This window comes from Rhinopithecus roxellana, chromosome 1 (genome assembly GCF_007565055.1).
Source record: "Rhinopithecus roxellana isolate Shanxi Qingling chromosome 1, ASM756505v1, whole genome shotgun sequence".
Classification (NCBI taxonomy): domain Eukaryota; kingdom Metazoa; phylum Chordata; class Mammalia; order Primates; family Cercopithecidae; genus Rhinopithecus; species Rhinopithecus roxellana.
Window position 1 is genome coordinate 199647737 of NC_044549.1, and position 22035 is coordinate 199669771.

Genomic DNA, 22035 nt, shown 5'->3' on the forward strand with positions numbered 1-22035 from the left:
ATTTTTAGAATCCAGATTTCAACATGACCTTGCTTATCTCAGGGTATGGTGACTTTTGTCTTCCAGACAGCCTCATCCAGCAGTACCTGAGGAATACAGAGCCAGGCGCCTCCAGAGTGAATAAACCAGTTGGGACAACCCTACTGTCAGGCAAGGGAGGCACTGTGTGGTCAGCATCATGCAGTTATCACACACATTGAGCTTTAGGCCCTGTAAAGTCTTCAAGGAAGCATCTTTCCCAGAATCCTTTCATGTCTTAGAACCTTCTGAACCAAGCATTGATTAGAAACACACTTCTAAATGAAGGAGCGTGCAAGATGAACTCAGAGTTCAAGAAATGTTTTTCTGGATGGCAATATAAAATTCCCAGGTAGGAAGCCACTTTCCCGCAGATAAGAGGCTGGCGGGACCCACGGTGTAATGAATCATCTTCACTGCACGCCTGCAGTGGAGGTGACGTCCCCACCCTGATGTGTTCTGCAATGCTCCTTCCAGGCCCGCTTCTCCATGACCCCAATTCCAGTCCCCTGTCCACCTGCTCCTGCAGCGCCACAGGCCCCTCAGTAGAAGGAGGCACCCTCACAGGCGAAGGCACCAGGGGAGTGGGGGATTGGGGCTGGGCTGGGTGCCTGCAGCCGGCAGAACCAGAACTGCCGGAGGACATGTTTCAGGTGTGTGCGGAACTTGACCCCCACGAAGACATAGAGCACCGGGTTAAAGCAGCAGTGGGAGAAGGCGAGGTTGCGGCAGATGAGCAGGGCGTATTCCAGCTGATGTTTGGCCTCGCAGCTCCGGATGATCTGGGTGCGAAACAGTGTCTGCAGAAACAGGGTGAAGTTGTAGGGACCCCAGCTGAGGAAGTAGGCCACCACGATGGCGAAGATGAGCTTGACTGTGCGGTGGCGCCGCTTGGAGCGTGAGCGGAACAGGGTCCTGAGGATCTCCACGTAGCAGAACAGGATAATCCCCAGCGAGAGCAGGAAGAAGAGGTTGTGCTGGTAGACAGAGGTGAGGTACCACGTGAGTTCGGAATAATCACAGCCTGAAGAAAGCACCTTGTGGAAGACGGCGTCGAGGATGGAGGACAGGATGCTGGCTACCCACACAGCCGTGGTCACCAGCACCCGGCAGCGGAGGGTGGGGACGCGCAGGGTGGAGAGGGGGCTCACTACCGACAGGTAGCGGTGGATGGTCATGATGGTCAGGAAGAAGATGCTGCTGTAGAGGCTGATGGAGAAGATCATATTGAGGAGCTTGCAGAGGAAGTCTCCCAGCACCCAGCCCCAGTGGTATGGGGAGATCCACACAGGCAACAAGCAGGCGAACACCAGGTCTGAGAGGCACAGGTTGAGGATGAAGATGTTGGTGAGGGACTCCAGACTCTCATACTTCACCAGGACCCACAGCACCAGGCTGTTGCCCACTAGGCTGAGGAGAAACACCAGGCAGTACAGGATGGTGGTGGCCAGGGTAGCAAAGGCCCAGGCCTGGTTCTCACACAGCTGGCTCTGAAGGTCATAGTAAAAAAAGGTGGTGGTCTCTGGGTTGCCTGAGGACTCCATCTGGACCAGATGGCAGGGACGTTTAGAGCATCTGAAATGATAGAGACATGGAGTTTAAACCTATGTGGTGGCTGGGTACAGTGGCTAACACCTGCAATCCCATCACTTTGGAAAGGCCAAAAGGAGAGGATTGCTTGAGCCCAGGAGTTTGAGACCATCCCAGGCAATATAGTGACACCTCTGTCTCTACAAAAAATTTAAAAATTACCTGGGTATGGTGGCACATGCCTATAGTCCCAGCTACTCAGGAAACTGAGGGGTGTGGAAAGATTGCCTGAGCCCAGGAGGGCGAGACTGCAGAGAGCTGTGATCAGGCCACTGCACTCCAACCTAGGTGACAGAGAAAAACCGTTTCAAAAACAAACAAAAAAACCCAAAAAAGATGCCAGACTCTTAGTTAATTCTCTTCTGGATCAGAGAAAAGACCTGGAATGGGAAGGGGATTCTCTGCAGAATGTGTTTTCCCCACAAGAGATAGCTTTGCAGGACCATTTCAAAATATGTCTATTTGTCATGTTGGTATCTTATTGCTACAAAGAGTCTATTTTATCAGGCTTAAGGACTGCTTTAATGTTAATGTTGGTCAGCTGTGCTGAATTACAAAAAGAGGAGCGTATAATGAGGCATGTCTGACCACCTATTCCCATCATGGCCTGAACTAGTGTTTCTTTAGAATGCCCTTCCTTGGCAGAGGAGTCCATTCTGTTAGTTGTGGGGCTTAGAATTATATTTTTTATTTATACAACTTAAATGCCTGTTAAGACAAACAACAAATAACCAATCAACACTTCTCAGAAAAATGAAACAAAATCCAGAGTCTACACATCATAACAATGTTTAGGACACAATCCAGAATTACTCAGCATATAAAGAAATAGGAAAACGTGACCCACACTCAAAAGAAAAGACAACCAAGCAGCTGCCTGTGAGAGGAGCCACATGTTGGAATTTGTAAATATGTATCAAAATGTAACCATTATACCTGTTCTCAAGGAAGTAAAGGAAACTATATTCATAATGAATGGAGAGGTAGAAAATCTCAGCAGAGAAAGAAAAGCTATATAAAAGACCCAAAAGGAATTGGAAATCAACAAGATATCTAGAAAAGCTTCAATAATTTGGAAATAATTAAAAAAAAAAAAAAAAAAAAAAAAACAGCGCTTGTGACGTCATGGCGCCGTGCGTGGCCGCGGCTGCGGCGCAGGGGGCGGGTCCGCGTCGTCGGGGCCTGAGGAGGAAGTGGTGAGATTGTTGCACCCTCTGCGCCCACTGCTGGTTCTAGGCGTGCAGAGAGGCTGCAGGCTCTGCGGCTGCGTCGCGCTGGCCTACAGTGCCCTCCATGTTGCCTGGCGCCACCGCTCCCCTTCCTAAGGCCGCTGCTGTCTATGGAAGTAATGGAAGGACCCCTTAACCTGGCTCATCAACAGAGCAGAAGAGTAGACCGTTTATTAGCTGCAGGCAAATACGAAGAGGCTATTTCTTGTCACAAAAAGGCTGCGGCATATCTTTCTGAAGCCATGAAGCTGACACAGTCTGAGCAGGCTTATCTTTCACTGGAATTGCAAAAGGATAGCCACATGAAACAGCTCCTCCTCATCCAAGAGAGATGGAAAAGGGCCCAGCGTGAGGAAAGATTGAAAGCCTAGCAGAACATAGACAAGGATGTGGCTACCCATATTCAGGCATCTCACAAACCCTCTGCCGAGGATGCGGAGGGCCAGAGCCCCATTTCTCAGTACAGCACTTCCTCAGAGAAACGCTTGCCTGAGATTCAGCGGATCTTTGGCAAGGATCCAGACACACTACTATATTTACTTTAGCAAAAGAGTGAGCCAGCAGAGCTATGTATTGGAAGAAAAGCCCCAGAATATGATAAATCAATTATAGAGGAGCAGGCAACCAAAATTGCAGATTTGAAGAGGCATGTGGAATTTCTTGTGGCTGAGAATGAAAGATTAAGGAAAGAAAATAACTAAAGGCTGAAAAGGTCTGACTTCTAAAAAGGTCCAGTAGAAAAGGAGCTGGATGTAGGTGCTAATTTTGTAGAAATGTCAGTGTTACGGAGCTTGCCGCCACATTCAGAAACTGCTACAGCCTCCTCAACCTGGCAGAAGTTTGCAGTAAATGCCGGGAAAGCCAAGGGCATTCCAATCCCCAATTTTCCTCCCTTGGATTTTACATCTCCAGAACTTCCCCTTATGGAACTTCCTGAGAATATTCTGAAAGGATTTATTAATAATTAAAATGGAAGGCCACAGAAGAGGGGAGAAGACGAAATAAAACAGTAATAGTTAATCCGGAAAAAAAAAAATGAAAAGGGAACCACATAGAAGGGGCATACTGGTCCCGGAAATGCTTAATCTTCTGGTGAACTGTGGGAGAAGAGGCATTGCTAGGACTTGGGAAACAGCCACTGTGAAATGTGTTGCATATCTCATTCACTGACTTGAGCTAATGATTCCAATTTGACAGACACTAAACTCATGGAGGTTCAGTTTCTCCTGATAACAAATCAGATGGCTACCTGGAATAATTTTTTTCAAGCAACAATTATTTTTCTTATCTTCAGGGTTAAAATGTATAAAATATGTTATGTGTAATCTATAATGTCATAAAAGATAATGCAAAACCTAAATAATATGGTGGCCTGAGGGGCTGCCTTGTATTTGAAACATGCTTTCTATCATGTATTGACTGTATGCGTTTTGTTAATGCCTGTTTTGTTTGTTTAAGGTGTGTATCTTACACACCTTATTTGTTAGTTGTAAGATACACACCTTAATTGTTAGTTATGCTTTTTTAAGCAAATTACTAGTTTACATAATTAGGGTGCATTTTAAGTTCTAACTTTGTTTATTGTATAATGCATCATTTGAAAATATCAAGGAGGAAATATCCTTTGTTTTTGATGATGCATGAGTGGAAGTAATGCTAGTTGGCAGTATTTGATTGTAAGAAATCAATAAAGTAATTGTGTTTTATTGATAAAAACCCAACTGACTTCGAAAGAATCTGAGGCAAAGAAGAAATCAAAAGGCAAAGTATAAAATATTTTGAACTGATAATAATGAAAATACCACATATCAAAACTCATGAAATGCAACTGAAGCAGTACTTGGAGAGAAATTTATAGCTTTAAATGCTTGTATTAGAAAGAATAAACGTCTACAATCTAAGACTTAAATCAGTGACATAAGCTAGAATTAGAAGAGCTAATTAAACTCAAAAGTAAGTGGAAGGAAGGCATTAATAAAAATAAAAGAAATAAAATAGAAAATGAACAAGATCAAAATTGGTTGTTTAACAACATTTTAATACGTTGATAAAATCAGCAAGGAGCAGTGGCTCATGCCTATAATTCCAGTGCTTTGAAAGGCTGAGGCAGGAGAATCCCTTGAGGCCAGGAGTTTCAGGCTGCAGTGAGCTATAATGGTACCACTGCATTCCAGTCTGGGTGTCAGAGCAAGACCCTGTCTCAAAAGAAAGAGAGAGAGAGAGAGAGAGAGAGAGAGACCAAAAAATTGATGAAGCCTTATCTAGATTGAGAACAAAGAGGAAATATGTTACAGATCTTATAGACTTTACAAGAATAACAAATAAATATTATGATCAATTGTATGTTAAAAAATCCAACAACTTAAATGAAATGGATGAATTTCTTTTAAAATCCAACATATCAAAACCGACATGGGATGATATGGCAAATGTGAATAACCCTACATTTGTTATAGAAATATAATTAACTATAAATCCTTACCACAAAGAAAACGTTAGAACTAGAGGATTTTTCTAGTGATTTTTAAAAAACATTTGGGGAAGAAATAACACCAGTTTTACACAAACTATCAGAAATAAAGGATGGAATATTTTCTGACTCCTTTTATGAGGCCAGAATAACCCTGATACCAAAATTAGACCAACAAATTACAACAAGAGAAAACTACAGAACAATATTCCTGAAGAACATAGAAAAATTCTTAACAAAATATTGGCAGATCAAATCCAGCAATATTTTAAAAGAATAATATAACATGACCAAGTTGAGTTTATCCCAGAAATACGAGATTGTTTTAATACATGAAAATCGATTTAAGTCACTATATCAATAGAATAAAGATAAAAACTATATGATCTTTTCTGATAAATGTAGAAAAACATTTGACAAAGCTCAACATCCTTTGATGATATAAACTCTCAGCAAATTAGAAATAAAAGGGATATTGTACATCTATAAAAATCATTCATTTTTTTGCTGGTTATTAATTCATTTACTCAAAAATTTCAGAGGCAGTCATGTTCTGGGCCTGGAAGGCTTTGGGGATAAAAAGAAAAATGATGTCAAATCTCAAACCTCTCCAAGTTACATTCAGTGGCCTGGCTCCCTTTTGCTGGTTGTCTCTCCCCCTCCCCATCTCCGTGGCCCACCTGAACTCTAAGGGAGTGAATTTAGCTTTCTGGAGTACAATACAAATTAGATTGAGAAAGACAGCTCTAAATTATACAACCACCAGTAATAACAAGGCCTTAAGTAAAGATATGTAGCCAAATAAACCTCTCTACTTCTTTCAACATAAGAAAAATATTATTTATATGTTAGGTCTACTCCAAGTATGGTTCCCAGATCCATTTTCTTTTCTTTTCTTTTCTTTTTTTTTTGAGATGGAGTCTTGCTCTGTCCCCCAGGCTGGAGTGCAGTGGTGCACTCTTGGCACTGCAAGCTCTGTCTCCTGGATTCATGCCATTTTCCTGCCTCAGCCTCCCCAGTAGCTAGGACTACAGGTGCCCACCACCATACCTGGCTAATTTTTTGTATTTTTAGTAGAGACCGGGTTTCACCGTGTTAGCCAGGATGGTCTTAATCTCCTGACCTCATGATTCACCTGCCTCTGCCTCCCAAAGTGCTGGGATTACAGATGTGAGCCACTGCGCCCAGCGAATTTTTCTTTGATTTTTTTTTTTTTTTTTTTTTTTTTGACACAGGGTGTTGCCCTGTCACCTATGCTGGAATGCAGTGGTGTGATCACATCTCAACCTCCTGAGCTCAAGTGATCCTCTCACCTTAGCCTCCTGAGTAGCTGGTAGTACAGACGTGTGCTACCACACCTAGCTAATTTTTAGGGGGTATTTTTTGCAGAGATAGGGTCTCACCATGTTAGGTGAGGAACTCCTGGACTTAAGCAATCTGCCCACCTTGGCCTCCCAAAATGCTGGAATAACAGGCATGAGCCACTGCACCCAACCCAGATCAGCTTTTCTGAAGAGAATGCAGATTCTTGGGAAATCCCCACACCAAAGGAATCAGAGCCTCCAGAGGTAGCTCAGGAATCAGCATATTTACTAGCCCTCCAGGTGGTTCTGATGTGCAGCAAAGCTTAAGAACTCCTGATACAGGCTACTACAATTAAAGGAAAACGTACGTTTAAAATGTTTGTAAAGGAACTCACCTGAATCTATACCTCTTTACATGCGTCTTGAGGCAGAAATGGTGCTTCTCTGTTTCATATTTCACTTAAAGAAACTGAAACACCTGTCCTGCCCAGAAGGCTAGAGGAGGAGGATGGGAGGAGTCCCAGAGGGAGCCAGAGAGCCAGAGAGAGACAGGTAGTAAGAAAAGAGGAACAGGCCGGGCGTGGTGGCTCAAGCCTGTAATCCCAGCACTTTGGGAGGCCGAGACGGGCGGATCACGAGGTCAGGAGATCGAGACCATCCTGGCTAACACGGTGAAACCCCGTCTCTACTAAAAATACAAAAAAAAAAAAAAAAAACTAGCCGGGCGAGGTGGCGGTGCCTGTAGTCCCAGCTACTCGGGAGGCTGAGGCAGGAGAATGGCGTGAGCCGGGGAGGCGGAGCTTGCAGTGAGCTGAGATCTGGCCACTGCACTCCAGCCTGGGTGACAGAGTGAGACTCCGTCTCAAAAAAAAAAAAAAAAAAAAAAAAAAGAAAAGAGGAACAAAGAAGCCAGTCAGGCAAGCAGTTAGGTTGTATCCTTGGTGGAACTCCTTCAAACCAAGAACAGCCTGAAAATCAAGGTGCAAGCCCCCGATAAAGGAAAGAGCCTGCATGTTTGAATAGAAACTCCTGCTCTGTGAATCTAGATGAACAAATCCCACTCCTTTTTTGAACACATATCCCTCTCCTTGGCGTGCCTTTGTCTCATTTCACACGCTTCCTCCCGACTGGTCCTTACCTTTTACCTATTTTACATATACCTATCTTTTTGTGATTAGCTGCTGGCCAAATTTTCATTTGCATAAAGTGTAATGTCACATCAGCCCCTGATTGGTCCTGGGCCAAGGTCTCAGGCCAAGCCTTCACTTCAGCCCCCAATTGGTTCTTTACACTATTGTACCTCTTCCTGAGTAGTGCTTTTTCCAAGCCTACCCATAAACCAATCAGCATGTATTTCCTTATTCTAAGCCTGTAAAAACCTGTGACTCAGCCTTACAGCTATCAACCCTCTTTTGGGTCCCCTCTCTTTGCTGAGAGCTTTTCTGTGGCTTATAAATCCAACTCTGCCTTATTCACTCTCCAGTGTCTGTGTGCCTTATTTTTCTTGGTCTTGGGACAAGAACCTGGAGCTCACCAGTGGGGGAGTAAAAGAGCTGTAACACTCACTGCCACTCACCAAACAACAGGAGTGAAAAAGCCGTAACAGTAGGAAACAGTTTTTCCACATCCTTAATGAGTAAAGATTTTGAGCATCTTTTTGTATGTGTATTGGTCATTTGTGTATCTCTTTGTAGAAGTGTCTATTCAGAACCTTTGCCTTTTAACAATTTGAGTTATTAGTCTTTTTATTAAATTGTAAGAGTTATTTCTTGGATACTGGATCTTTATCAGAGGTATGATTTAAAAATAATTTATCTCATTCTGTGGGTTCCTTTTTAATTCTTCATGGTGCCCTTTGACAACACTTTAAATTTTCTGTTTTCTTTTCTTTCTTTCTTTCTTTTCTTTTCTTTCCTTTCCTTTTTTTTTTTTTTTTTTTTTTTTTTAGGCAGGCTCTCACTCTGTCACCCAGGCCTGAATTCAGCGGCATGATCAGCTAGCTCACTATTGCCTTGAACTCTGGAGCTCAAGAGGTACTCTCGCCTCAGTCTCTCAGGCAGCTAAGACTATAGGTACACAGCACCACATTCAGCTAATTATTTTAATGTTTTTGTAGAGACAGGGTCTCACTATATTGCCCAGACTAATCTTGAACTCCTGGCCTCAAGTGATCCTCCTGCCTTGGCCTCCCAAAGCTCTGAGATTATAGACGTGAGCCACCATGCCTGACCTGTTTTTAACTTTCATGAAATGTAATTTATAAATTATTTCTTTTGTTGCTTGTGATTTTGCTGTTGCAGTTAAGAAATCCTTGCCTAGTCAGGTTACAGGGATTTATAGCTATGACTTAGCTATAACTTTCAGTTATATTCCACTGGTCTTTACATCTATCCTTATGTCAGTACCATAGAGTCTTGATTACCTTTGTAGTAAGTTTTGAAATCACAAATCCTCCGACTTTGTTCTTCCTTCTATTCAAGATTGGAGACATATAGATCAATGAAATACAATGGGGAAAGCCATACATCTATGGTCAATTGATTTTTTTTTTGTTTTGAGGTAGGTTCTCACTCTGTTGCCCAGTCTGGAGTGTAGTGGTGCCATCATGGCTCACTGCAGCCTCCATCTCCCAGGCCTAAGTGATTCTCCTACTTCAGCCTCCCGAGTAGCTGGGACTACAAGTGCACACCAACATGCCTGGCTAATTTTTGTAGAGACAGAGTTTCACCATATTTCCCAGGCTGGTCTTCAACTCCTGGGCTCAAGTGATCTGCTTCCCTCAGCCTCCCAAAGTGCTGGGACTGTCAACTGATTTTCGACAAGGGTCAAAAATCAAGACCATTGACAAGGCCATTCAGTGTTAAAAGAATATTCTTCTCAACAAATGGTGCCAGGAAAACTAGATAGTCATATACAAGAAAAAGTTGTACTCTTACCTCACATCATATACAAAAATTAACTCAAAATGGATTAAAGAGTCAAATGCAAGGACTAAAAAGCCTGTAACACTTTTGTGTATCAAAGGACACTATCAAGAAATTTAAAAATAATTTTGATGGAAATTGCACTGAATTTATAGATCAATTTGGGGAGTGTTGCCACTTTAACAATATTGAGTCTTCCAATCCGGGAACACTGAAAGTCTTTCCATTTACACAGGTCTTCTTTAGTTTTTTTTTTTTCCACATTATTTTGTGGTTTTCAGTGAGTAGATTTTGTGCACTCTTGGTTAAATTTATTCCTAAGTATTTTTATGCTATTGTAAATGGAATTGTTTTCTTAATTTCATTTTCAGATTGTTCATTGCTAGTGTATAAAAATACAACTGATTTTTATATATTGATCTTGTGCCCTGAGCTTATTTATTAGCTTTAATAGTTTTTTGGGTTTTTTTGGTGGATTCTTTCAGTTTTCTATGTACTATAAAGTCATGATATCTGCATATAGAAATAGTTTCACTTCTTCCTTTCCAATCTGGGTACTTTCCCCCCCTACCATGTTTAGTTGTCCTGGCTGGAACTGCCAGTGCAATGTCAAATAGGAGAGGACAATGGACATCATTGTCTTGTTTCTGATCTTAGGAGAAAAACTTCTAGTCTTTCACTACAAGTATGATGTCAGTTGTGGGTTTTTAATACATGCCTTTTATCAGATTAAGGAAATTCCCCTCTGTTTCTAATTTGTTGAGTGTTTTTTATCATGAAATGGTATTGGGTTTTGTTAAATGCTTATTCTTCATCTCTTGAGTTTATTGTATGGAAATACCACAGTTTTTTTTATTCCTTCACCTATTGAAGGACATCTTGGTTAATCCTATTTCTTGGAAATTATGAAAAATACTTTATACACTATACACTAAGTATAAAAAAGTATTTCATGCACTATATGTATTTGAATGCAGGTTTTTGTTTACACATGGTTTTGAGCTCAATTACAACTAGGAGTGTGATTGGATTATATGATAATCATGGCAGTGGTGGGCCATCCAGAGCAGCTGCTACCATCATGCCAGCTGCAGTGGGGAGGCATTAGCGGTGGTGGCAGGAGCAGCGGCAGGAGCGGCAGAGGGGGTGGTAGGATCTCTGTGCTCTGTGTCCCCATACTCTGCATCCCTGAGGCAGCTTACTGCACCACCCCCACCCTTGCATGGCCAGGCAGGACCTGCTGTTAGGCCTGGAGCCTCTGCCACAGCCTCAACCTCACTCCCTGCCATGTTCTGGGAGCCTGTGAGTACCCGGCCAAAAGCGTAGCTGGGACTTGCAGGGCTAGCCCTGGGAGTGTCAGGTTGTGTGGGGTTGGCCAGGGCCACCATGCCACCTGCACCTTGCCCAGAACCAATGTGGGGAAAATGTGGAGAGGAGGTGTGGCTGGGGCTGCATGCTCCACAGAGCCAGCAGGAGCTGGGGACAAATGGGAGCCCTGCCCCTTTGAAGTTGGTGGGACATGGAACTCCCCAGGCACAACTGCAGCTGCCAAAGCCATGGCTGTGACTTGGGCAACCCTGTGCTCTTGGGAACTAGGAACAGGCAGGAGCCCCACCCTCCAAGGCACTGCTACAGCCACCCTGCTGTGGCTATGGATCCAGGCATCTCTGCGCTCGCAGGGGCTTGGGAAGATCCCCGCCGCCCACAGGCTTGGAAGTACCTGCTCCTGCTGCTTGGCTTCTCCCTGCTGTCACTGCCTGCTCTGATCTTGGAGTAAGGTTGGGGCCAAGCTCGGGTGCTGTTGCAATGTGGCCGGGTGTGTGCATGCTTGGGGCAGTGCTGACATGCCAGGCCCCGTCACCTTGGCCCCCTCTGGACTTTGGGCACTGATAAGCACAGGAGGGAGGGTGAGGAGGGGGGGTGCCGAGGGCAGCTCATTGCTGGCCTGCAGGCAACCCTTGGCATGAACAGATTGAGTGCCATAAACAGTGGTGGGAGGCCAACAAGCTCCTGGGCAGCCAGGTCCCTGGTGAAGCCCCACCTTCAAGCTGGGGAAGGCCTGAAGCCAGGTGGCTGAGCTGACAGTCCTATGAACCACAGGGGGACCTTTTGGAACCTTTCCCTGTGCCAGCCATGGCCGCCCATGGACCAATCAGCATGTACTTTCTCCCCTCTGCTGCCCATAAAAACCCTGTACTCAACCAGATTTGGGAAGAGGATGGAGAGATGACAAAGAGATGATGGGATGACCTGCCTAAGAGAGGCTACCCACTCTAGGGCCTCCTCTCTGCGGAGAGCTGCAGAGACAATGGGATAACCTGCCAGCAGAGAGGAGCTTCCCACTCCAGCGTCTCCTCTCTGGTAGGAGCTGAACACTCATCGCAACACCTTGGCTACAGAAAAGAGCTAGGCACTGTGGGTCTTCTCTGAGCTGTTCTATTGCTTGATAAAGCTCTTCATCTTGTTCATGCTCCACTTCTCTGCATACTTCATTCTTCTGGTTCGCAGGACAAGAACTAGGGACCCACCAAATGGCGAGGCTAAAAGAACACAAACAGGGCTGAAACGTACCCCCTGCTTGCCACATGGGCAAAGAAGAGAGAAAAGCTGTGGTCCTTTGGGGATCCCAGATCTGGGTGCTCCCCAAGCCAGGACTGTGACTTCCTCTTTGAGACCTTGTGGTTCCTGGCATCTCCAAGCTTCCATGCACCACTGCAGTCCCTTATGTTAGCGGGGGAAGCTGCTTGTGATGCATCTGGTCCAGTCACAGCTTCACAGAGAGCCAGCACCCAGGCTGGCACCTAGAGCTGCCTGCCCCACAGCATAGCTGGTGTGTCTGACTATGCAATGCTGGGCCCCACACTTGCTCACACAGCCCTTGCTGCTTCATGCCTGACTCCCAGTCTCCCTTGGAGGTATAGGATACAGGCTGGTAGTGTGAGCTGAGTGCAGCATACCAGGCAGGACGAGTCCAGTGGGCCTGAGGAAAACTTGGGCAAAGGCACCACTGGCCACAGGTTTCCAGCCAGAAAAGAGACCCCCCAAAGTTCTTGTAACAATAAGACTATGTTTAGCTTTGTAATAAACTGTAAAACTGTATTCCAAAGTGGCTGGATCATTTTGCATTTCCATCATCAATGAATGAGCATTCTCATTGCTAGACACCCACATTCACATTAGCATTTGATGTCAGGTTCTAAAAAATTTATCCATTCTAATACGTGTATAGGGGTATCTCATTGCCATTTTAATTTGTAATTCTATAATGACATATGATGTTGAGCATCTTTTCATATGCAATTTCGAATCTGTCTATTATCTGTGGTGAAGTGTCTGTTTAGATATTTTGTCCTTTTTCTAAATTGGATTGTTTTCTTATCATTGAGTTCTAAGAGTTATTTGTATATTTTGGATATAAGTCCTATATCCAAAATTTTTTCAAATATTTTCTCCCAGTATCTGGCTTGTCTATTCATTCTTTTAACAAGTTTTTTTTTGTAGTGCAAAAGTTTTAAATTGTAATAAAGTCTAATTTATTACTTTTCTTTCACAGTATTGTATCAAAAACTCATCAATTTGGGGTCCTACCTAGGTATCAGAAAAAGAAGATAAAAACTAAAGAAAAACAAAAATAATAAAAACTCATAAAAAATCCAAGTTCATCTAGATTTACTCCAGTGTTACTTGCTAGAAGTTTTGTACATTTGCATTTTGCATTTAGATTTAAGATGCATTTTGAGTTTTTTGTGAAAGGTGTAAGATCTGTGTGTAGATTCCTCTTTTGCATGCACATGTACAATTGTTCTAGCACCACTTGTTGAAAATATCCTTTATCCATTTAATTACCTATGACCCTTTGACAAAAATCAGTTGACTATATTAGTGCAAGTCTATTTCTGGGCTGTCTGTTATGTTCTTCCAGTATTCTTTCACCAGCGTCACACTATCTTGATTACTATAACTTTATATAAAGTCTCAAAGTTTGGTAGTGCTAGGCCCCTGACTTTGTTCTTCTTCAGTTTTTTGTTGGTTGTTCTAGGTCTTTTGTCTTTCTAAATAAACTTTACAATCAGTTTGTTGATATTCACAAAATAAATTGCTGGGTTTTGATGGGGATTGCATTATATCTATAGATCAAGTTAAGAATTGCCATCTTGACAATATTGAGTCTTCTTATCCTTAAATGCGGAATATTGCTCCATTTATTTAGGTCTTCATTGATTTCTTTTATACAGTTTTATAATTTTTCTTAGATAAATTCTGTATCTATTTTATTAAATTGATGCCTAGGCATTTAAAATTTTTTGGTGCTAATGTAAATGGTTTTGTTTTCAATTTCAAATTTCAAGTGTTCATTGCTGTTTTTTCTTTTTTCTTGACAGAGTCTCACTCTGTTTGTTGCTAGGCTGGAGTGCAGTAGTGTGATCCTGGCTCACTGCAACCTCCGCCTCCCGGGTTCAAGCGATTCTCCTGCTTCAGCCTCTGGAGTAGCTGAGATTTCACGTGCTTGCCCCCATGCCCAGCTAATTTTTTTGTATTTTTAGTAGATAGGGTTTCACCATGTTGGTCAGGATGGTCTCGAACTCCTGACTTCGGGTGATCCACCCCCCCTTGGCCTCCCAAAGTGCTGGGATTACAGTTGTGAGCCACTGCACCTGGCCATTGCTGGTATTTAGAAGAGCAAAGGTCTTTTGTATATTAGCTTTGCCTTCTGTAGGCTTGCTATATAAATTTCAGGAGTTTTTTTTGTGCATTCTTTGAGATTTTATACTGTGAGAACCATGTCATCTGCAAACAAAGATATTTTTATCTCTTCTTTCCCAGTCTTTATACCTTTCATTTCCCTTTTTTTGTTTGTCTGTTTTATTGCAACAGCTGGATGTTCAGTACAATGTTGAATAGGAATGGTGACAGAGGACATCCTTGATGTGCTCCTATTCTTAGGGGAAACGCATCCAGTTTCTTACCCTTAAGAATGTTAGTTTTAGGTTTTCTTTAAAAAATTATGTAAATATATGGGTACAAGTATATAGTTTTGTTACATGCACATATTGCATAATGGTGAAGTTAGGGTTTCTATGATATATACCACCTGAATAATGTACATGGTACCCACTAACTAATTTCTCATAATGAAACTGACCCAACAGTCCCATAAAGAGCTTTTTTGATAAACAAGCCTCTGGTTTTAAAGCTTAAAACTTGTATTTGTTTTATCTGAGTTTCTTCCTCAGGAGAGACCTTTCAGGCCTCTCAAAAAAAAAAAAAGTATCAACCACCAGAAACTCACCATATCACCACATCCACATAATGAGATGCCAGACCTCTCATTCATCATGATTGCCTCCTTACCCCTCCATAGTTCCTGTTTTCTTTTTCTTTTGAGACAGAGTCTCACTCTGTCGCCCAGGCTGGAGTGCAGTGGTGTGATCTCGGCTCACTGCAAACTCTGCCTCCCAGGTTCAAGTGATTCTCCTGCCTCAGCCTCCCAAGTAGCTGGGATTACAGGTGCTCACCACCACACCCTGCTAATTTTTGTATTTTTAGTAGAGACAGGGTTTCACCATGTTGGTCAGGCTGGTCTGAAATTCCTGACCTCGTGATCTGCTCACCTCTGCCTCCCAAAGTGTTGGGATTACAGGTGTGAGCCACCATGTCTGGCCCCATAGTTCCTGTTTTCTTACACATTGTTACATTTCTTCCCTGCTGTGTAAACATCTCCTTTTAGTCAGGGAGATGGATTTGAGACTTAGCTCCTATTTCCTCAGTTGCAGCACCTGATTAAAGACTTCTTCCTCAGCAATAATTGTCTCAGTCTTTGGTTTTCTGTGCCATGAGAAACGGGACATAGACCAAACTCCTGGTGTTTCAGTAACAGATTTTGGTTCCCTGACCACAACGTGTTGCCACAATTGCTCATTGCTCAGCTTCCATGGGCCAGGAGTCTCAAAAGCCCTCCTAAGCAGCTTCCCACTCAGTTTTGGTTGGAGGTAAGTTTCAGTCTGTCTCTGGCCTCACTATAGCTGGTCTCAACTGTGTTCCTAATTGCCTACGAAGAATTGTCTTTGAAATTTGACATCTGCATCCCGATAGGTGAGTGTCCTTTGTGGGCCCAGACAGCAGGAGATGCTCCTCTCAATTTGGGACATTTTTGAAAGGATTTCCATTTGCAGGTTGAACAAGCCCAACTGACAGAGAGGGAAGCACCCTGGCTGTTTCACTACAGACACTCTTGGGGGCTTGTTTGTAATTGTTTGTGTGTGTGTCCAGGCAAGTGAGTGTCTTTTGTGGGTACCAGATAGCAGAATGTGCTCCTCTCAATTTGGGAAATTCCTAAGGAATGTTTGTTTGCAGGTTGATTAAGCCCAACCAGTGGAGACAGGAAGGACCCTGGCTGTTTCAATTTGGACACTCTTGGGGCTTGTTTATTGCTGCAGCAGTTGGATTCTGTTTTGGTGATTGTGTGTGTGTATTGTGGAAAATTATAATTACATAAACTGATATTCTTTTGTAATAATGCTTGTCCCCAATATTGTTTGGAATCGGAGTTTGCTGTTGATTGAGAAAGTGGGATGGAGTTTCCTGTATCCAGGCTTTTATGTTGCTGTTCTAAGCAGGTTGGGCCTGGTTAATAGGTTCCGGGTGGTTTTCTGTGGTGCTGTTTGGCCCCAGTGTTCCTTGGAGTAGGGGAGGTTTGGCCTTTAAAAATCAAACTGCTATGGAGACTGCTTTACCCAAAATTTTGGTTCACACCCTATGTTGGATTACATATGGGGCAAATAAAGTGTAACCATGTAAACCAGTTACTTTGTATGTGTGCATATGCAAGTCTAGATGTGTTTACGTATGTACATTTATTATGTTATGTCTTTTTGCCTACCAAATTGGCTTGTAAACAAAAGAGAACTCATAAATTAAGTAAACCCAAAGTATTTTTCAAGTTCACATGACATAAGTAAACCTTTAATAAGCAAGCTGGCTTTAAAACTATTCATAAAATAAAAATAGGAATGTCTTAAGAATTGTTAACATATATTATTGTTTGGGCTTTATATTTGTCTCTGCTAGATATTTTGAGGTATCAGGATTTGGCATAGGTTATAAAATGATAAACCTAGCCAGAACAAAATGATCTTTGTAGGATTTTTTTAATAAGTAAGACTAATTTAATGTTATTGGTTCAATGAAAACAGCTGAATCTTGTGAATTATTGGTGAAAATGCCCTTGTAGTTAACTTAAAGTTCTTATTTAGGTAAACACCTGATATTCACAGGTTATAAAATGGTTAACAGGGAAATAAATAATGCATAAGTAATCTAGATAAACTGCCAAAAATAAATTTAAAATGTGAGTAAGTGCTATAGGTGAAGTTTTTGTGTAACTTAAAATCTTAAAAGTTATTTTCAATGCTTATTGGATGCCTGAGTCATTTCCAATTAAGGAAGGGTTACAGGAAATATATTTCTAAAAATTATAGAATTGTTCTGATCTATAAAATACTAATATCTGGTAGGCAGTTCAGGGTTTCTTGCTTCCTAGTATTTCACTAAAATTTAGGGTTACTAAGTATAAGAATTATATTGATTCTGTGTATAAAATGTACCCAAAAATGTGTGTTCTTAGTGAGAAAAAGAATAATTTTGTCTAATTCAGAAGTTACCTAAATGTTATTTCAAACTATGGACTTGAAAAAGTTATTTATGAAACAAGGTAGAAAGGAACCAGTAAGTAGGGGAGAGAGATATGAAGAAAGTTAAGAATGTGACAATGTATTTTTGGTGAAGAAAGTTACAAAGAAAACAGAAAAAATATTGTATGAGAAAGAATCTTGTATGGTGAATTTTTGTTCTAAAATAAAATGACTGGCTATTTAAAAAAGAAAAGAAAATTTAGGACAAAATAAGAAGTCCAAGCATATCATAGATGGTCTGTGTAAATCATATGTTACTTTTTCCTGGTTCTCTGTGTTTCTATCTTTATGCACACATAGAGAAAATAGAAAGTTGAAAAAGTTTAGATAGTAAAATATTCCTTAAAACTTGTTAGAAAGTTAGAAAAATTTGACTAACATTGCTCATAGTTAAAGCTCTTAGTTTTGATGAAGATAAAATAAATATTATAAGAAATATATTGTCAGTTTGGCAATTCTTTTTTAATACAATTAGCCATGAAGCCAGATTTAGCAGGGACCCAAATTTCACATACATGCTTGCATTGCTTCACAGTATATTTGCTATTTTGCATAGATAGTACTGGTACTAAGGTACTTATGGGTCATGTACCTAAGTGAATTTCTTAATTTCACAAAATGTATAGTGGTATCAGTTGACTTGAAGACATTAATTTGTGTACCAGGAACAAAATATATGTTGTGTGCATGGGTTTGTTTTTTCTTTCTTTCTTTACTTCTTTTTTTTTTTTTTTTTTTTGAGATGGAGTCTTGCTCTGTCACCCAGGCTGGAGTGCAATGTTGCAATCTTGGCTCACTGTAACCTCTGCCTCCCAGGTTCAAGCAATTCTTCTGCCTCAGCCTCCCAAGTAGCTGGGATTACAGGCATGTGCCACCATGCCTTGTATTTTTCTGAAAGGTGGGGTTTCACCATGTTGGCCAGGCTTGTCTGGAATTCCTGACCCCAGGTCATCTGCCTGCCAGGCTTGGCCTCCCAAAGAACTGGGATTACAGGCATGAGCCACTATGCCTGGCTGTGTGTGTGTGTGTGTGTGTGTGTGTGTGTGTGTGTGTGTGTTTTAACCTCTAGGTAACACTTTAGTCTCTGAGATAAACTGAGCAGGATAAAAATTTGGGGTTGGTTTCCTGTTTATTTTTGCTTCTAATTTTCATTTATTTGTTGTTTGTTCTCTTTTGGGTTTTACTTATGTATACATCTCTATAAAACTATTGATTTTTTTAGTTTGTAATTGAAGGCTTTTATTTGGTTCTATGAATAGTCATTTTGTTTCCTATACATTTCTAACAAGTCATCATTTGTTCTATTTATCTAGAATTCCTAGGCTACCTTTGCCAAGCCTCCAAAAATTAATAAACACCAGCCATTTAACAATTTGATTGGTTTTGCTTACCCCTGATGATCTTGAGAACTATGAGAGCTTTAAAGATCCTGGCTAAAACATACAAGACTTGTTTTTACAAGTTCTTTTTTTTTTTTTTTTTTTTTTTGAGACGGAGTCTCACTCTGTCGCCCAGGCTGGAGTGCAGTGGCCGGATCTCAGCTCACTGCAAGCTCCGCCTCCCGGGTTTACGCCATTCTCCTGCCTCAGCCTCCCGAGCAGCTGGGACTACAGGCGCCTGCCACCTCGCCCGGCTAGTTGTTTTGTATTTTTTAGTAGAGACGGGGTTTCACAGTGTTAGCCAGGATGGTCTCGGTCTCCTGACCTTGTGATCCGCCCGTCTCGGCCTCCCAAAGTGCTGGGATTACAGGCTTGAGCCACCGCGCCTGGCTATTTTTACAAGTTCTAAGCAGAAATAGTACACTATTTATTTTACTGGAAAAAGTACGTGAAAATCATTTCCAAGGTAATTCAATTCAATCAACAATTTGAGTTGGTTTTAGATCTTTTCCTGTAATGAGGGAAAACTGTGATATGGCTATAAACTTTTAATGCTAAGGAAAGATTGGTCTTGTCCTTAAGTAAATTATATTAATTGGAATTTTTCTCAAATTAATTCCAATTAAGTGATATTCAATTTGATTAAGTGGTAAAAAAAGTGAGACTTTCTAGTGATCTTTGACTCAAAACCATTTATCACTGGTGGGTCCTCATGTGTGTACTTGAAAACAAAATATGTGCAAGTATTTCACTGGTTTGAGGATTTTGGTGGTTAAAGTTGCCTAATCAGCTGTCAGTACTGTATCTAGAAACCAATCTTGGAAATGTGTGATGATGCTCTTTTAAATAGCTGAAAAGAAATTATTGTGTGCTTCTTTTTACTTTGTTCTTGTTTTGTTGTATGGTATTGAAGTGAAAGGAGATACTTATTCTCATACTGAATTTACAAAACTGATACTTGCATTTACCATTTCTTTAATGATGGAGAGTAAAGTTAATTGTCTTACTTTGATAAGTTTGGCATAGGACCTATCACATTTTTAAATGCTTTTAGTCATAGTTCTGTGACTAGAATGCTAGCAATTAGACATATGCAATGTGTAACCTAACTACTTTAATCCAGTGGTTTGAAGTACTGCAGGCAGTCACTCCTAGACACCAAATCACAATGTTTTAATTTGTGAAATGTTAGAATGATAGGACTTTCTGTAGTGTAAATAATCTATTAAGTAATCCTTGTGCTGCTAAGTTACAGGCCTTTGACTCCTGAGTCTGAAAAAGGCACTGACCCCTGCTGAATCTTGAGCATTAATACCATTTGAAGCCTTATTTTCAGACCCAGGAGAAGGTGACAATCAAAATGAACTGTTTTCATGAGACACAGGTACAGAAACTAAAACTATTCTATCCCTCTAGGCCCAGGGACTATTGTAGAAGAGGTAGGTCCATGATATTGTAAGGATCAATTTTGAGGGATCAGATTAGTATAGAGTTTTTCTATAAATTAAACAATATCAAAACCACAAGGCTTTATGCAAGGCCAGTGTCTGGGCCAGTGTGTCAGAATAACAGGGTTTTCTAGGAGCATTGATCTGTTTTTCAATAGAAAATTATAAAAGGTTTTAAAAGGTTTATGGAAATCTTATCTTATGGTCAAACTGATTAAAAATAGATTTGTTTATAAGGTTTTATTAAAGTTAGCTTTAACATTAATAACACCCCATACAAAGGTAAAATATGGTGTTCTCTTTTGAACAAAATTTTCGTGCAAGAGATAATAAGAGATTTTTGTTTACCTTTTGAGTAAAACCACAGAAGAAAAAAATAAAGGAAGGGAGACAGTTTATTGACCTCATGCCGTCTTTATCAGGTCTTATTGTATAGGAAACGGACTCCTTTTTATCAAAGAGTAAACATTTTATATTATAATTTTGGCTAAATAAACGATTATTTTATAGTAATTTGTGATCCTATTTTGTGATATTAAGTGTTGTAAGCCTTTGATATTTGATAGACTTTACAACAGAAAAATTTCAAGTTCTAAATTCAGTCTTTTTGACCTCAAACTAACTTTTTTGGATATTAAATTCCCTGAAGTCCAAGAGAAATCTATTACGCTTACTAGGCTTATTTTATGTGTTGGAATTATACAGCAAGCATTGTCAAATGTGAAGTGGTATTTAACTTTCTTTGGGTTATAGTTATATAGATATATTGTTAGTGTGTGTTCCAGGATTATATGATATTCCTGAAATTCTGATATGTCTTAATATATGTTGTCAGTAATAATTATGATTATTATGTTAAATTGTTATATGCCACAGAAATAACCAAATTGCCTTGTCAACTGTGTCTTTTACTATGGCGGTCCTGAGATTTTGTCATCCATAATTGTTATTTTGCCTTGATGCTCCTCAAAATGTGACTTATAATCAGCTTCAGTCTAGAGCTTGATCCTTTGGAACAGTTCATGAAAAGGACTCTTGAATGCAAGTGTCTGATAACTCTGAAGAATTGTGCCATTAAATTAGAGAGAATATTTGTAGGACACTAATTGAAAGGCTGATGTGTTCATAAAGATTGCTAGCCCAATGTGAAGCAGAGCAGGAGTTGATTGCATGGATCAAACTAATGGAGGACTAAAATAATTTTTATGGCTTTTTTGTCTGAAATTTTGCTGATTCTTTTTTGTTTTTCAGAGTCTGCAGAATTTTTTTCTTTTGAGCCATTTATAGCCTTTAAATGTGCTTTGTATATTGAGCATAGTTTTATAAACAGAATTTGAGGCATATTTCTCTCTCTCTGCCTAATTTCTCCAGAATTTGTAAACTATTTGTGAATATTCCTGATTCATGGCAATGTGTTTATTTGCATACGTTTAATAAGAAGCTGTTTTCTCTTATAATGGGACACAGTTGGAGGAACTGGTTATTTTCTCAGGGCTTTGACTGAAATAGCCTTGTGAGAAGTGCCAGCAAAGCCAATTTAGGAGAGCCTATGTGGACAATGATTCTTGTTGCACTTTGTGTGAGTAGTCAGGCCAAGTAGAAGGGTCTGAAGCTTATTTTGCTGGTAAATTGGTCCTGCTGTGATTTGTCTTTGGAGGAACTAAGGGCCTGGAGAGAGAAAGATTGTGTTTCAGAAGAAAACTCTATAGTAGATTAATTTTTGATTTCTGGGTGGCTGCGAGGTCACTCATGGTATGGAGCTGCCCACGAAGCCCCTCCTCAGCATGAAGCAGCCAGAAAGATCAATGACCAGATTCCCCATGATTGAGGAATTTATAAATAGAAAGGGGGGACTGAAGCTGACCCAGTGATCCCATAGACAGTTGTTTTTGGATAAACATAGAAATTGATCCTTCTGGTCTTAAAGCTTGAAACTTACATTTGTTTTAGCTGAGTTCCTTCCCTAGGAAAGGATCCCTTAG

General features: G+C 40.8%; 1 protein-coding gene and 1 pseudogene across 2 annotated transcripts; one reads left to right on the forward strand and one right to left on the reverse strand.

The window, feature by feature from the left end:
- Positions 1 to 424: 424 nt before the first annotated feature.
- Positions 425 to 7077, reverse strand: XCR1 (X-C motif chemokine receptor 1). 2 transcript variants are annotated; one of them, XM_010374795.2, is made up of 3 exons: positions 7007 to 7077; positions 1771 to 1892; positions 425 to 1593 (listed from the first exon to the last, which is right to left on the reverse strand). In XM_010374795.2, exon 3 carries the CDS (start codon positions 1560 to 1562, stop codon positions 561 to 563), a length of 1002 nt encoding a protein of 333 aa, XP_010373097.1. In that variant the 5' UTR covers positions 1563 to 1593; positions 1771 to 1892; positions 7007 to 7077; the 3' UTR covers positions 425 to 560. The 2 variants fall into 2 exon arrangements, with proteins under 2 accessions (XP_010373097.1, XP_010373098.1); XM_010374796.2 differs by lacking the exon at positions 1771 to 1892 and having other exon boundaries at positions 7007 to 7071.
- Positions 2948 to 3805, forward strand: LOC104671333 (annotated as a pseudogene).
- Positions 7078 to 22035: the final 14958 nt, after the last annotated feature.

Coding starts and splice junctions, on each gene's coding strand:
- XCR1 (XM_010374795.2), bottom strand. CDS start 1,562: ATGGAGTCCTCAGGCAACCCAGAGACCACCACCTTTTTTTACTATGAC.